The sequence below is a fragment of the Nymphalis io genome, chromosome 20, assembly GCF_905147045.1.
Source record: "Nymphalis io chromosome 20, ilAglIoxx1.1, whole genome shotgun sequence".
Taxonomy (NCBI): domain Eukaryota; kingdom Metazoa; phylum Arthropoda; class Insecta; order Lepidoptera; family Nymphalidae; genus Nymphalis; species Nymphalis io.
In genome coordinates this window covers 5,178,084-5,194,780 of record NC_065907.1, presented here as the reverse complement: position 1 = coordinate 5,194,780, position 16,697 = coordinate 5,178,084, and the positions used below count along the sequence as shown (strand labels likewise).

At 29.7% G+C, this 16,697-nt stretch overlaps 2 protein-coding genes across 2 annotated transcripts; one reads left to right on the top strand and one right to left on the bottom strand.

The window, feature by feature from the left end:
• Window positions 1–13: 13 nt before the first annotated feature.
• LOC126776610 (tol-Pal system protein TolA-like) lies at window positions 14–1,446 on the bottom strand. The gene is made up of 4 exons (XM_050499259.1): window positions 1,375–1,446; window positions 1,129–1,303; window positions 391–584; window positions 14–183 (listed from the first exon to the last, which is right to left on the bottom strand). Exons 1-4 carry the CDS (start codon window positions 1,427–1,429, stop codon window positions 14–16), a joined length of 594 nt encoding a protein of 197 aa, XP_050355216.1. The 5' UTR covers window positions 1,430–1,446.
• Window positions 1,447–3,589: 2,143 nt separating this feature from the next.
• Window positions 3,590–16,450, top strand: LOC126776257 (mitochondrial glutamate carrier 1-like). The gene is made up of 8 exons (XM_050498581.1): window positions 3,590–3,786; window positions 4,437–4,491; window positions 7,866–8,000; window positions 8,574–8,723; window positions 10,667–10,800; window positions 12,352–12,550; window positions 12,963–13,103; window positions 13,684–16,450. The coding sequence occupies exons 2-8, from the start codon at window positions 4,454–4,456 to the stop codon at window positions 13,820–13,822; spliced, it is 936 nt and encodes a 311-aa protein (XP_050354538.1). The 5' UTR covers window positions 3,590–3,786; window positions 4,437–4,453; the 3' UTR covers window positions 13,823–16,450.
• Window positions 16,451–16,697: the final 247 nt, after the last annotated feature.

The following is a 16,697-nucleotide window of genomic DNA, read 5'->3' as shown; positions in this document are numbered from 1 at the left end:
CTTAATTACAATTTTACGACCAGGCCCAAGTTCCAGCAGATGGAGTCCAGCCAGCTTTCCAGGTAGGATTCCATACAGCTGGACGAAGTGCTGCAGCTGCAGCGGTAGCGGCGTGCTGAGCTGCGCCAGCTGCACCAGCTGCTCCTGAACTTTGTATCACTGAGAGCTTCAACGCTTCCAAATCTGTTAATTAAAAATGTTATTCATTCAATTTTAGCAAAATTTGCTTACCTAATTGGTTTTTTTATATACCTAAAATATAATTCATAAAAAAATACGATGCATTTAGCAATGTTTTTCTGAACTTGATTTAGCTTAACTTGTTTGCGGCTTCAGTTTATAAGTAAATTTTTGTGAAAGCTTTTAAACTTACCAATAAATGAACCTTACCAGCATTTTGAAGTTTTGCAGCTTGATTCTGGGCAGCACGCTGAATTGCCATAGCCGCAGCAGCTTCTCGTGCTGCCGCTATTTTCTGGGCAGCGGCGGCGCGAGCCTTCGCTGCTGCGAGTTGAGCCTGAGCGTGTACAGCTGCTTGTGCTGATTCAAGAGCTTGAGCTCGAGCTGCTCTCGAAGCTTCCTCACTAAACATACATAATGTAAAATCCACACAATAATATTATCAAAATAGCTGAATCCAATAAACGCAGATATACATATGTGCATGTATATTGTAAAGATCTCTGAAGTGTATTTTTTTCTGTAATATTTTACTCCAGTCTAAAAGGTAATGATCGATAATGTAAATAGTCCACGAGGAAACTAAGACCCTGAAATCATATCTAATGTATTGCAATTTAAATCATCGCTTAATCGCTTATATATTTATATTATTATATAATAAATATATAAATAGTACATATACCCATTCATTTACTCAATTACGTAATAGTCTTGAATATGCGGCTAACTTGGATTTTCACGTGTCACAAAAAGACATTTTTTTTTATACTTGTACCAAATAACTTTCAGTATAATATAGTAAAAAATACGACGAAACGATTCGAGAAAAAGTAGGTAGTGCCCTGCGCCTAGATTAAGCTCAGTACATTTTTATGTATTTCATTTCAAAGTACACAATATGTAAAAACATATATATAAACCGGTATCAAGTTGAATATTTATAACCTTTTATGAGCTGCATGAGCTGCCTCTGCCTCCTTTGCACTGGCTGCGCTTTGCTGTTGTAGTGCTGCATGTTTAGCAGCTGCAACTTGCTTCTGGGCTGCCATGACAGCCGACGCTGCTGCCTTAGCAGCCGCTATAGCGCCAGCAACATCAGAACTGGATTCTGATGACCAGCCTAGAGACAATTTCATATAAAAGATACTAAATAGCTATGACGACAAATTATTTAGTTTGATTATATACCACTGCTCGGCATGGACACGCCAGTTACTTGTACTAAGCCAGGAATAAGTCCGGTCATATCCCAACCAGCTGCACTTCTTTTCCCAGTATGTTTGTCCGCAGCGCACACAGCAAATATGGCCGCAACAAATACCTGAACATTTTTAATTAAAAATTTATAATATTATCATTTTTTATATTTCACAGGGCAACTTTCTGAGAATTGAAGTAAAGCAAAATTAGTAAGTATATAATATATTAATAATATTCTAAGAGGCGCACCACACAAAATTATCAATATTATCTTCGGTCAATAAATGTACATTATTGATCAAAGAATATTATTATTATAAAGATTGATCCTCACCACTAGTTTTGAAGACATTTTAAGTGATGATATTTTGAAGATCGATGTATTGTTTTTGTTGATAGTAGACTTCAAATCCACCATTATATACTGTTACAAGGCGGAAGTCATATAATACAAGAAAGGGATTGTCCTCATAGGAGATGGCCGTAATTGGATATAAACAATTTTAAAACAGGACTTTTACTTTCCTAGAAATTACCTAATATATAATAAAAATAATCGAAAATAATACAAAGCCAAGTGCACCGTTTAAAAATTTCAATTCGAATTCTGTATAATTCAAGGAATGTAATATATATCTGATATTTACAAAAATCCTTTACATTATTTTACTATTTGTTTATAGAAATATAGTACCTTTACTAATCAATCAATCAATCAAGAGTGTACATATATCATGTTATAAAATAGTTTACATAATTTTCTTAGTTTGATAGTTTCTGGAGAATCTAACAGTATGTCAAGCTTATATTATATGAATGTATGTTTAGGAGGATGTAGGATGTGGTTGCAGACTTTTATAGTTTTTTTAAGCTTGATGTAATGGGATGGTGAAAAAGTTTAATTTTTGGTGATTGTAGCGACAACAGCTAGAATGAAATAAGGCGACTGAAAGATGTATACCTAACTACCAAATTTGGCTATAACTTTTAACTATCCAGAGACAGCCGTTCTTTGGAAAACAAACTTGAATGGAATTTAGTTTTGTAGAAAATAAATTATCTAGAAAAGTCTGGAACAGAAAATGAAATTTTATGAATTTAAGTTAGAATGTCTGTATAGTGGAGTAAAAAAATATATGTAAAAAGCAAACAGCGAAGTATTGTCATTAAAGAGAAAACTCAAACTTAAATCGACAAAAAATATATAAATAAACGTGAAGATACGGTTATATATCTCTAATTTAATATAGTATAGAGATATCTGAACTCAATCTGACCTCTTATATTTAACTTTTTAACATGTCAACAAAGTTGCATTGTAATTTGCAGTGACAAAAATAGATTAACAACAAGCAAATATAGAATACGTTTATAAAAATTGCCTAAATGTATTATTAAGACTATATCCTTTTTTACTAATGTTTTATCGTTCGCAATTTATATATGTAGGTAATGGTCATATTAAGCTCAGTGATGCCAACTCCTACAGAATATTCCCCCTAGAAACAACTTCAAATTCCCCTAAATATCGATTAAAAACTCCTAAATTTTTTTGTACACTCGTTTTGAGAGGTAATTTCAAATACAAATTAAAAATACATTCAAGTAGTATAAAATTGCTGTTGTATTTATGCGGGTGCATTTTACACATTTACGTACATAATTTATTGACCTAATAATATTAATGATGATAACAATGAAATTAAACGATTTTGATTTTTCATTTAGTGACTAGAAATCGAAGCCCGGGCCTCTCCTACATGTTGTACAAGCACGCTGAATAATAGCTTAACGGGAGCTATTATTTCAATCTCAATATATTATAGTTTTTTGATATTTCAGTTATAAGGGTTCAAGGCTTAATATAAATTGTATAGAGTCGTGCGCTTTTTTAAGGAAAAACTAAAAAATCTTGAATAATAGACCTCTTACAAAATCACCCTCAATAAATGTACCACCTACAAAACCCCCAAGACGTCTTGAATCCCTTAATTAACTAAATTTGGGATGAAAACCCCTAAGTTGTCATCACTGATTAAGCTTTCTCGTAAAGTAGACATTAAATGTAAAAATGATAAGGCGCGACCACAATGATTTCGTATTTTTTTGTCATTACCAAAATCACTCATGTAATCAATAATAATAGTACTTCTGACAGCATTTATTTATTATCATTTTAGCGTAATACCTAATACCTACGGTATTACCGTAAAATGTGCTGGCAATACTTCTATAATGTCATTTACATGTCAATAAGAATTGCAGCAAAACCTCTTCCGGTTGTCTAGCTATCGATTGAGGTTGTTCAATAATTAGAATTTTTAAAGACCAAATTCGCTATGCCATTTTATTGATCAAAATTCTTGCAGTTTTTAAAATTGTGTGTGTAGTAACTAAGGAGAGGTGTGTATGATTTTTTTTACTTTCTAGATTACGTAAAAACCAAGAAACATTTTGTTTTAAGTTTCAAATTCAATGTTTTTTTAAAAAAAGTCAATTCATGTTATATTGTCAAAAAAAACTTAACATGTCTTTTATATTATTAAATGTCTCTGTATTAAATATATCGGATTTCGTATCGCTAAATAATGCCAAAAACCGATTTAGTAATTTATTTTTTTCGTAACCGGCAATTTATCATCATATAAGTAATTTAACGATATTAATATTAAAGTTTGTTCATTTTTGACAAGGACAATATAATATAGAAAAAAAAAATTAGCAAAAGTATCTATGATTAAACTAGCACCGAAAATTTGTAACAGTTTCTGAAAGCACTTATTTAAATCAATTTTTATTGACTATATTTATGTTGTGAAGTCACATACAAGAGTTCTAACTTCGAGCAATCATTAATTAAATTTTGTATTAATTTATAAGGCATAGTTTTTTGGCCTGTTTTCTTGGTTTCCAATTGATAATGAGAATTATAATTATCATACTTATTAAAGTATGAAGCATCAAATGTAGTTAATATGAAATACATTTATTAGGTCCTGCTCTCTGTTTTACTTAATTTTTTTTTGTTCATATTTTTTTTTTTGTTTATTCAGGTAATTAAAAATTAAGAATGAGTGGTTCCAAAACACCACCCCCACAACAGTTTAAGTAAGTATAAAATTTTTTAATTGTTGTGTATTATATACAACAATTAAAAAAATATATATAATACCTTTTACTCATGAAAATGATATAAAATTATTTATTATTCCATCCATTTATTTATACTAATTTAAGTGTATTGCTTAATACTTTATTTGTCAAATAATTTTAAACTATATTTTTATGAGTATTTATCAAATACTCATAAAAATATAGTTTAAATTTAATTGCATGCCAGAACCGCAGGCCACTGCCCGATTTGATGGTTACAGTTTCAATTCTGACCCTTTGGACTATTGTCATTATGATCTATAATCCAAGTTTTACATTGAATTTTGTGGGATCAAGTAAAAATTGCCTAAATTAAAAGTATCATAATATATAATTAGTTGTATAATATAAAAAACATAAGTCAAATTAATATTTTAATTACCTAACATTAATCTTAATATGCATGCATATTGTATAATTTAATAGGTAAGTTAACAATTTATATCAAGAGCCAATTACCACCTAATAAACAAGTATATAAGAAGATATGTAAATAAAGAACCAGTTTTACAGAATAATGCAGTCTGACACATGTTTATATTTACCAATGCTTTATAAATATATTTATCTTATTTAATATGTTTTCTTATGTTACTTGATACACTCGAATGTCACAAAATTTGTTTCTGTCTTTGAATCTAATATTTTATACACATATTAATGATGACAGATAGATCCAGCATAGGCCCTACTCACACATAGCCTTCTGGCGAACTGCTAATCAAAGACATTGAGTTTTTCCCGGAGATAGTTTACTACTTTAACATATTCCTAACATTACACTCATTTAAAAATGTACCTGGCATGTTTGGACACAGTAGGTATATACTAATGAAAAATGATACTTATTTTATTTCCATCAACTTGGGTGAAAATATATTCACTGGTTATTGTTTGGTTAATTATCAAGAAGATGATAAATTCATATTCAATTCAATAAGTCTTAAGAATAAAAGGAGTACTTGATCATTATATTCACTGAATAGAGTAGTAACACTTCTATTACATATTGTTATGAATAGATTAAAAAGGTCGTTTAAATTAACATAAATTGCTCCCTATTAGTAACAAAATAAAGTTTAATTTGGTGCGTAAATAGCTAACTTTAACTTTGTTAAATATCATTGTTTTCATCAATGTCCTTAAAATAACACATTGTCAATACCTTATGTAACAATATTTTTCACGAAAAGTTACAATTTATATTGTTATTTGTCAGTCTAAATATATTTGAATATGAATGGTAAATATGAATTTGTATATTGGGATTTTTCCAGATTAATCTTAGGTATGACATTTTAGAAAAGTAAAGTTATGATATTTTGTTATATAATGTACTTTTATATGACTTGATAATAATTGGCTGTGGATTTGCATGGCATATTTATTTGGTTCGATACACTGTGTTTTCAATATAGCACATGACTTTTTTTTTTTGAACAATCATTGGTGCCAGGCTACATTTATCTTTGATTGTTATGGATTGATACACTTGATTACTATAAAAGATTAATACAACTGTGATTTGATAAGATTTTACACTAGATGTATTGTTTATAAAACTATATCAAAAGGAAAGGAATTTTTATCGCCAAGGTAAATTTGGTTGCTTTTGAGTTTATTTATCAATTTATAGATTTAAGAAACACTATCAGCATATTCACAAAATTAACAACAAACAAATACTATAATAGGAGGCTAGTACAGTGTGATCCAACATTACATGCATTTACAACATTTACGAATTGTATATATAATACCTAGCTTGTACCTGTAGCTTCACCTTCAGCTTATACCTTTTTTTGTTGCGATTGCATTATGTGGCATGTGACTGTGAAACTTTAAAATTATATAATTAGACATCTTTAATTTTTCTTTTATTATAAATATTATATTTATTCCTTTTATACGAGAATCTATAAAAGTTAAATACCTTCAGCTGTCTAAATAAGTGTCGCTACATAATATACATTTTTTTAAATTTTGGGTAGGTAGGTATATTTAGAAAAACAACAAATATTGCATCGAAAATAAAGAAAATAATCATAATATTATAATCAGTTCATTCATTACAACGATGCTACCATAATATGTATATTACATACTGGCTCCATAATGTTACTGCCCCGCCCTTATAGCTCGAAGCGTGTTGTCTTATAATATATAACCTTTCTCAATAAATGGGACTGGCAGATCCAAAGATTAGCGCCTTCAAAAAAAATCTTCTGTTTTGTAATTAGTATATATTAATATTATATATGTTACATAACACAACACAACTTTTTTTTTTGGGTTAATTAACAACAACAAAGCTGAATGGCACTTGGTTTATTTGGTGGTAGGGCATTGTGTACGTCTACTTGGTTAGGTACCAACCATTCATCAGCTATTCTACCGCCAAAGAGTGATTGAGTGACCCAATGGCGATGAAAGGGGCGATCAGTTGGGCCATTTGCTCGTTCGCCTACCTATTTCATAAAAAATGCCTTATAATTAAGCAGAAGGTGTTCTCTCTGTATTTTAAATACAATAGTTTGTATTTATGTTTATTTATAAGTTTTCAAATTAAATTTAACTGGCATAACTTTGTAAACAAAATCTGTGTAATGTATCATAATCTTTATAATATTTACGTAATATAAACCCGAATCCAACTGTCAATATTGTCTGTGATAATCGCTATATGTTTATACAATCGACTGTTTAAGTAGAATTATTTTGCTGTTTGTTATAAGATTTAATAAAAACGCAGTTGTCTTTGAATTGTTTGTTATGGAATCCGAAATTTTTGAGAATTACGTCATCGGGGAAATGTAGCTCTTAAATGCTTTGGACTCGGTCCAAGGCTCATGCTTTTTTCTCACAGTATCTACTTTAAAACGGAAAAAATATATACATAATTTATTTGAGTAGTAAATTTATCGTAATACAAATGTAGAGTTTGTTTTAATATTAAAAACGATAAGTAACGAATGATCCCTTTTCTACTCTGCAATTAATTTTGTAATTATTATTTTTTATCGAGTTACCGATAAGTGCAAGGTTAAGAGATGAAATTGAATGAAATGAAATTTTATTAGGTCATTATTTGTTTCGTAATTTAATTTTTATTAAATTTAATTGAAGGCGAACTTTTACCGGGAAGTTACATGGTCAGAAATTATTATTGTAATTTTTTAATGTTTATCATGCGATTTGCGAATGTTCTGGAGAGCCTGTTTTCAGACCGGCAAACTTAGTTGGCGCGCATTATAATGCGCATAGTCCATGTCGAAAATCCTTACTTCTTTCATAAATTTATATTTATAAAACAAGATTTTTATTTTCAGTTTGCTACCAAAAATTATAAATGGAGGCATTGCTGGAATTATCGGCGTATCGGTTGTCTTTCCCCTGGACTTGGTTAAGACTCGACTACAGAATCAGACCGTAGGGCCCAATGGCGAACGACAGTATAAGAACATGTAAGTAATTATAATTTTTTTGTTAATCTATATTCAAAAAGAAATTGGCTCAGATGGAGTGGACCCATGAAAGTTCACAAAGGTTGCGAATTATTATCGAAGTGTCATGTTAGTGTGAGAGTTAAATTTCTAAATTAAATTCAAGATTTTTTTTAAATTATATGTAACGTTTTAAAATCGCTGCTGACGTACAATGTTTAGCTTTTGTCACACACGCGTGGCTTGTTTTTCAGCATTAAATATAATTTAGCAGTGAAAGATTATCGTGAGAAAATATACGTGTGAAATAAACTTAGCCTCGGTCAGGGGGATATGATCACTTACTAAGGTATTTGTGAATAACTAAATACTCATGGACTTACTTATAAACGTTGCTTACCGGCTGTTTAGTTAAACTTTGATTTTGCTCTTTCTATCATTATTTATTTGACATTCGAAAGAAAACGAGACAGAATTGAGAGACATTATCAATAATCAACCGCTAAACAACGTTTTTAAGTAAGGCATTTAAGTTTTACCTGATGTTTTAACAACATAGCTTAAATTAATCTAGATATTTCCACCTTCTCACAGGTTGGACTGTTTCAAACAGACATATAGAGCGGAGGGTTACTTTGGCATGTACCGAGGGTCCGCAGTCAACATCATCTTGATCACTCCGGAGAAGGCAATCAAGCTGGCGGCTAATGATTTCTTCCGTTATCATCTCACTCTACCCGATGGGTATGTATTTTACATATTGTATTATTATGTAATACATACGTATGCGAAATTTCTTCGAGTTGTATTAATAACTTCTATATTAAAACTTAGAACTCAGAATCTGTTGATAACATATCATTATTCCTAATAAAAGATTAACCATTAAAAAGCATTTTGAGGATTTGATTTAGACACTAGCGACGTTCAATTGTTTTTAAATTAAAAAAAAAAAAGAAGAAGAATAAGTAGAGGCAGAAAATTTAGTCAATGATACATTTACCATTTTGAGGCGAAAGACAAAATGATATTTTTAAAAGGGTTAGAAAAGTTTTTATCCCTATGTACTGAATGGAAAAAAAAATTTGTTACTTTTTTATTTCGTTCCGCAAACTTTTGGACAACATCGTAATTTATTTATCATTAGGTTAGTAAATCGTGTGCTAAAAATTAATCGTTGCTAATATTATAAATGATCATCAACAGATGAGTTTTTTTTTGTTGAATTGTTTATTGGTTTGTTATACTTTCACGTTTTAACTACTTAACCTATTATCATGAAATTTTAATCCAAAATTGTCAGAGGTGCAGAAAAGGACATATGGTTCCTAACACGCCCCCCTTCTCCCAACGTTAATGTTAAAAACAATAACATTGATCCTTACGGGTAAACGCAACGCACAGCCTAAACTGGTGGCACTAACATGTTTTTTTTTTTCTAAAAATACGTAGAGGTAGGTTTTGCTTTGGAAAGAAAAATAATTGTTGTTTTTTTTACTTTAACCAATAGTGCATAACAAAATACTTTAAAATACTGTCTTTATTGTAGTCTTTACTAAGTGAAATACTTTGGAGCATAAAGATAACTTAAAATATCACAATAATTTTATATATTATGACAAAAAAAAACAGATATTACCAATAATCATCTTAAAAATGTATGCCAATAGTACTGATTGTCTAATGTTAATTATACAATCAGCCGAAGATTAATCTGATGTCAATTTCAATAGCAGGAGGTCTCCACTTGTTAATATTATCTGGATATATATTTAGAATATAGGTCACAGGTTACATAGATAATTAATTTATAAATAAAATGTTTTCTTTTTTTTATATATAAATAACTTCAATATATAGTATATACATATTTCTCGTTATGTTTTAGATATAAAGCATGAAAATAATAAGTAATTTTTGTACTAAAATTTTTGTAAATTGTATTTCAAGTTCGCGTAATCATGCAATAATGCTTCATCACCTAGCAATTGATATGAATGATAATAGCGAGTCTTGAATCTCAAAACGTGTAGCCGCCTATATATAGATAACAAGAATACGAGCGTAATTTCGCGTGTGTACGAATAGCAATATTGTATCAGTCCTCTTGCATACCAAGATTATTCGAAACTCATATTAGGTACTTAATATTTGAGTTTATACTCTATACAGTGGCAGGAAGAGTAAAGATAAACAATTTTTAGATTTACATAATACATTTGATTTGTAATAAATCCGTTATAATATTAGAAACGGTTCTTGGTTGATATATCTTTATAGTAAAATGTTATAAAGTTCCGATAACAACTTCGCCGACATTCATAACGCCATATTTTTTACGAATCCACAATAGTTAACATTAATTGATCAATTATATAATATAAATTCAAAATCAAACTTTTTTTATTTACTCTTCCTGCCATTCAAATAACCTATGCAAGTATTACGCAAACACGCTAAGGGGAACGGGCTCCCCTATTTTAAAATTTCCTGATATAGGGAACGCAGGATAGAATTAAATTTTACATAAGATAACAAAACATGATACATTTTTTAAGTAATAAATGTAATATAATCAAATTCGTTTTATTATTTACTAACTTTTTGTGATTCTAATTAAGTCAACTGTAACAAAACAATATTACCTTCGCCGAATAAAGATAGTTTTTTTTCTTTTCAATTTACAGATCGTTGCCAATAGTTCGGCAAATGGCCGCTGGCGGTATGGCAGGTGCATGTCAAATCGTCATCACCACTCCCATGGAGTTGCTGAAGATTCAGATGCAGGACGCGGGGAGGCTCGCAGCTCAAGCTAAAGCCGGTAAGAGTTATGATAATGATGGTAGGGTGTAGTAACGGGGATTCCCTCATTGTAGTTTGTAGGTATGTACACATATAAAAGATGGTTACGTTACAATCGTTTTATTTTAAATGAAAGATACATAAATCATGACATTTTATATATTTACCATCCAAGAGTGAAACTGATTGTTTAAAAACCGCGAAATATCTTTTTAAAAATGGAACATCGAATCATACAAATTGATGTAAATTTACTCATTTACTTTTCAAAATCCAAATAACACAATTTAACATATTCAATAAATCACATGACGCGCCAATGATGGATAGAATATTCCAATCGGAGTAGGAAAAAAGGTACACAAACTTTAGATTTACAAATTGCATGCGATTTCCTAATTGTACTGCTGTATTACGCACTATAAACAGTTCTTGTTTAATTTACCTTTATTTATAATACAACACTATTCCACTTAAGTAATTATAACCACATTAACTTAACTTTCGAAGTTCTGATTACAACTTCGCGGATATTGAAAACGCAATTTTTTCGCGAATCCATAGTGAATATCATAGATTATTCAAGATTTCGACCAATGATATCGCTTCAATTGATATCGGTGACAAAGTTGTTTATTTGAGTTTATTCCTGTTGTGGTTGGAATAGACTATACTTTACTTTCTGTCCACCAACAAAATGGCGGTTTGAAATTAGCGCGCTTTTTTTTAACAACGCCGTTGTTGGAATATATCAATCTCCTAACTATATATTATATGCATCTAACCGCTATATTACAATACTGACGGTACGTCCAGACTTCGTCCGGGTTGAACAATTATCACTTAGTAGTTATTTTGTAGGAAAATTAATATTATATAAAAAAAAATCTTGGGTTATATTTTGTAAATAAAATACAATGTATGTTACTCGCTGATAATTTAGCTTTTTGCATGTGAAAAAATGTTTAAAATCACATTACAAAAATATACAAATATAAAATCTTATCTCTTTATAATATAACTGTAGATGTGCCGTAGTTGACGTTACGCTGACAGATTATCGTCGTTTCAGTTTAAAGATCTTTATTATTACTCAAAGAACATTCAATCTTCCCGACTGTACTGGCCGTCGTCGCGTTTGGACTCTACTACCACTTACCATCAGGTTGAGTAGAGTCATTTGCCTCCCGGCTAATATATAAAAAAAAAAAAAAAAAAACATACAGTTCACTTAAAGAGCAATTTAACAAATTTCACACAGTAAAAAGTTTGGGACGATTACATGGAATAATGATTGATGTTATTTTATATTTAGCGTCATAGTTATATATATCTCGATTTTCAACATTTCAGAACCAAATATAATAATATTATAATTTATTTATTCTCTTCCACAGACTATAATGTTTACATTTATATATATATATACAGTTATATGTGGGAGACAGGAGCCCAAACTAGGTTGCCCTGTACTAAGGGTCTCCTGTCAAATACAATTAACCTGAAAATGTTATCAGTGCTGAATAAATATGTTTTTAAGATTGATCGAAAATATATATTTAATTTTCAGAGGGTCGTAAATTTGAACGAATAACCGCGATGCAGTTAACGCGCCAGCTTTTAAAAGAGCGCGGAATCTTCGGCTTGTACAAGGGAGTGACCGCGACCGCCGCTAGGGACGTATCATTCTCCCTCGTGTACTTCCCATTATTCGCGACACTCAATGACCTCGGACCTCGAGAGAAACCTAATGAACCGCCACCATTCTGGTAATTATAAAACATATTTACATAAAATTAATTCGATTTACTATTATCACTCATGTGTCTCAGCCTCTTAGCTTTATTAAAACGTGATGAGATGAGACGCTATTACTGCTGCCGAATTTAGATTTTTCCAAGAAATGGCAAGATTTCCTTGATGGATGACTCATATTTATAACTTCTCCTAATATATTCTAGCCGAGCAGCAATATTTAGTATTGATTTGTTTTTTTAGCCAGTGTATAGGTACAAGGGACATGACATCTTAGTTCTCAAGGTTTAAGGATTGATTAATATGTCTTCCAGTACATATGTCACAATTTCAGGCTGCTATTTATTATAAATAATTTAAAAAAATTTAAAAAAAAAAACTAAATCATTATATTAGTCAAAATGTATATATTCTACTCGTTTTCAGGTGGTCATTCCTCTCCGGTTGCGGTGCCGGTTCAACTGCTGCGTTAGTGGTCAACCCCATGGACGTGGTGAAGACCCGCATGCAGACCATCGCAAAGGGCTCCAATGAACGACAGTACTCTTCTATTATGGATTGCATCACGTGAGTTCTTTATGTATATATAATATGATTGTGTCATACTCTTATCAATTAGAAATACTATGGGTTAGCTTAAGTCTACTAACCACTAACCTACTGCTAGTAACAAACACACTAGACTACTAACTAAGCAGGACATATTTATAATATCTAATTTATTTTTTCTGAATTTTATTCACAAAATTATGATTTGTAATGGATTATGTGTCATGAAAGCCACAATAAATACAATTAAAATTATTTTTGTATGTGTTAGTAGGACTGCTATGAAGGTTTAAAGTGCTACAATTATTATTTGAACTGGTAATACAATAATATATCTTTCAATACTAGACGAAAACGAGACTTTCAAAAACAAGATGTTTTTCCGTTTCTAAATCCCAGTTACCAAATGTCTTGTGAACTGACAAGAGAATTGTTTTTATCAACCCTGGTTTCTAAGTATTATAATAGGACTATTATATACTGGCACTTATTTTTTTAAATTATTTTTAAGCCACAATAAATACAATTTAAACAAATATATGATTTGTTTACCTGCTGTGGTTTATGTAATTTATAAACACTTGATTTTATTTTTAAGGAAAACCATGATGCAAGAAGGTCCAACGGCGTTCTTTAAGGGAGGAGCGTGTCGAATGATAGTTATTGCGCCGCTGTTCGGCATTGCTCAAAGTATTTATTACATAGGCTTAGCCGAAAATTACCTAGGCATCAAGTAGAGTAAACCAGCTATACGAAAAACATTCTTGCCGCCCGTAATAAGTTTGTAATTTTATCCCCACACTGCAATAAAACCATTTATTTTAGAAGACGCACATGTACCTTTGTATTGCTTAGCTTTTAAAGAAAAATACATTATTTGGCGGGAGGCATAAAGCTAAAATTTTCGTTAGAACTGTACTGTTTTGAGATTGGCTGATAAATTATATGAATTCATCATATTTTCTTTTGATAATATTATTAATTTTTTTTTATATTGAATATAAAATATGTGTTAATGTACTTTGGTCACACTTACTCCATGTCTCAAGGTTTTATTATTAATATTAGCCCTTTCAAAGGACAAAGACACTATTTTGCTTAATTTAATTGAGAATGTGTTATTTTTTGAATTAGCAAATGTTTAGTATAAATTATAGAAAATTACTTTTGTGTATTCAAGTTGAAATATGACTCAGTTTTAATTGTAATATTTTTATTATTAAAAATTAACTTTAATATTTGTGCTGTGCGATTAATTGTTTAACTTATGAATTATTTATATTTAATTTATTTATCAACTTTGTAAACAGAATATTGTTTTGTTTCAATAGAATTAAAAAAAATCGGTTTGTCTGTGTGAATTAATCAATCATAACATGAAACATCCATTACAATTTTGAATATACATCGTAATACATAGCAAACAAGATTAATAAGTCTAGAAAATTTTCCATTTTTCGATATATAAAAATAAAAAATTTAAAATGTTTACTATGCGTCCATCAGTATTTAAAACTATACATAAACATGCTTGTTATAATAATGTTGATATGAAATTATTTTTGTATGTGTTAGTAGGACTGTTATGAAGCTTTAAAGTGACAATTATTATTTGAACTGGTAATACAATAATGTATCTTTCAATACTAGACGAAAACGAGATGTTTTTCCATTTCTAAGTCACAGTTGCCAAATGTCTTGTGAACTGACAAGAAAATAGTTTTTATCAGACCCGGTTTCTAAGTATTATAATATTTTATATATACTGGCTCTTATTTTTTAACATTAATGTGATGGGTATTAATGAAATGGCAACCCCACTCAATCTATCTTTTTAACACGTGACAAAAAAGTATATATAAGATTTGTTGGATAATATTTAATTATAATCAAAAAATTAACAATAATAAACTGTTTATTTTAATATATTAAACATAACATAGACGAGGGATACATTATTGTAACTTAAGGAAATTTGTTACTGTACTTAGCTATTACTTGATGTTATCGGGTATACTCAGCATGTACTGTCTCTTTCACTAAGTGATATATATATGCTTTAGTCCCCAGCTAGCTTTTGTTTTTGATAAATTGTGTGCATTTAATTTTTATAAAGAGTTATTATTTTTTGTTAGAATAGATAACGCCTTTGGCATCATTAAATAATACTGCCGTGAATAACAGACTACAATATACAATGTTTGTTTTTTTAATCTGTACCGAAAATTAATTCAATCGACAGACACATAAATAAACATAAAATTATCTTGCTGTTATTGACATCTATGTCGACAGAAATATAAGGAATTATTAAACGAATATGTGTATTTACAAGAGCTTATCCGAGGGGTATCAAAATATTTAATATCATGATGACATACATATATGTAGGTATATAACAAATATTAAATTCTGTAAAATATATTCAACAATGCTGTCGATTACTTTATAATATCGTTCCTATATCGGCGTACATTAAGCATGTCCAGTGATGTAACGATAGCGAATCAAAAGTGGAACGCCTATTAAACATATTAACCATGAATTTAAAAAAAAGTATTTTTTTTACTGGTAACCCCTGATTGCCATATAATTGATATTATTAAATATATTGAGATAGCTTCAAAGCTAATTTGGCTCCACTAATTGTGTGACATTTATGTGGTGTTTTAAATGTATCGATGTGTAATTATATGAACGTACTCTGTTCCAATGTCGTTCAATTACCGATTTGACAATAATAATAATAAAATTATATCAGATGTAATCGTAAGTATTGTAAGTGTTGACTAGAAATCTTCCTCTAGATAGTAATCCGTGTCAATTCAAAAGTTTGTTATGAAGTCGATTATTGTGTCCATTAATTAAAAATCATGGTTATAATAACTAATGAATAATAATTGCGGTGAAGTGACTTCTTAATTTATCCAGTTTGCAATGTTAAAAATCTCATAAATTATATTTTATTCGTATTATACTATCAAAATCGAATAGGTTCCGTTAAATAAAATATATTATGTTATCTGTAAAACATATTTTTATTATCAATTTCTGCTCATGTAAACTATTTACTCATACAAGCAATTCAATGTTTTGTCATGTTTATTAAGCTTTGCACAATTTCCTGTGTATTAACTATATCGTGTACGTATTTATACGCATTTAAAATTGATATTAAATAATAATTGGTATTAATTTGATATGCAGTTATGTAATTACGCAATCTGTTTTATAATCTGTTGCTACGGAAAGTGCCAATAAAAGACAAAACATTAACTAGTCATTTATACTTATAAATGTTATTTTAATTAAAATTCCGTTGAATTCCAGTAAATAATAACATATTTAATTTCGCTATTTTATTTAGTGAAATTTATTCCTTAACGACAATAAATTATTTCATACTTTAGCTTGCTGTTAAAATTGGAATATCCAGATATATTTTGTCAATTATATAAAACTATATATCCGATCTGTAATACGGTTTTCGTTTCAAACACTTTTAGTTAGATATTGTATTCAAAATATACAAAATAAACTAATAAATGATAATTCATGTTCATGGAATAAAGTCATGGTATTAATAATGGCGTCATGAAGCTTTTGTTATTT

Bases quoted from the DNA above. Each gene is read 5' to 3' on its own strand.
- LOC126776610 (XM_050499259.1), bottom strand. From the start codon at position 1,429: ATGACCGGACTTATTCCTGGCTTAGTACAAGTAACTGGCGTGTCCATG. The intron at 585-1,128 runs GTTATAAATATT...ATGTATGTTTAG, and splicing joins GCTCATGCAGCTCATAAAAG to TGAGGAAGCTTCGAGAGCAG. The intron at 184-390 runs GTAAGGTTCATT...TTTAATTAACAG, and splicing joins TGCAAAACTTCAAAATGCTG to ATTTGGAAGCGTTGAAGCTC.
- LOC126776257 (XM_050498581.1), top strand. From the start codon at position 4,454: ATGAGTGGTTCCAAAACACCACCCCCACAACAGTTTAA. The intron at 10,801-12,351 runs GTAAGAGTTATG...TTTAATTTTCAG, and splicing joins CGCAGCTCAAGCTAAAGCCG to AGGGTCGTAAATTTGAACGA. The intron at 13,104-13,683 runs GTGAGTTCTTTA...TTTATTTTTAAG, and splicing joins TCTATTATGGATTGCATCAC to GAAAACCATGATGCAAGAAG.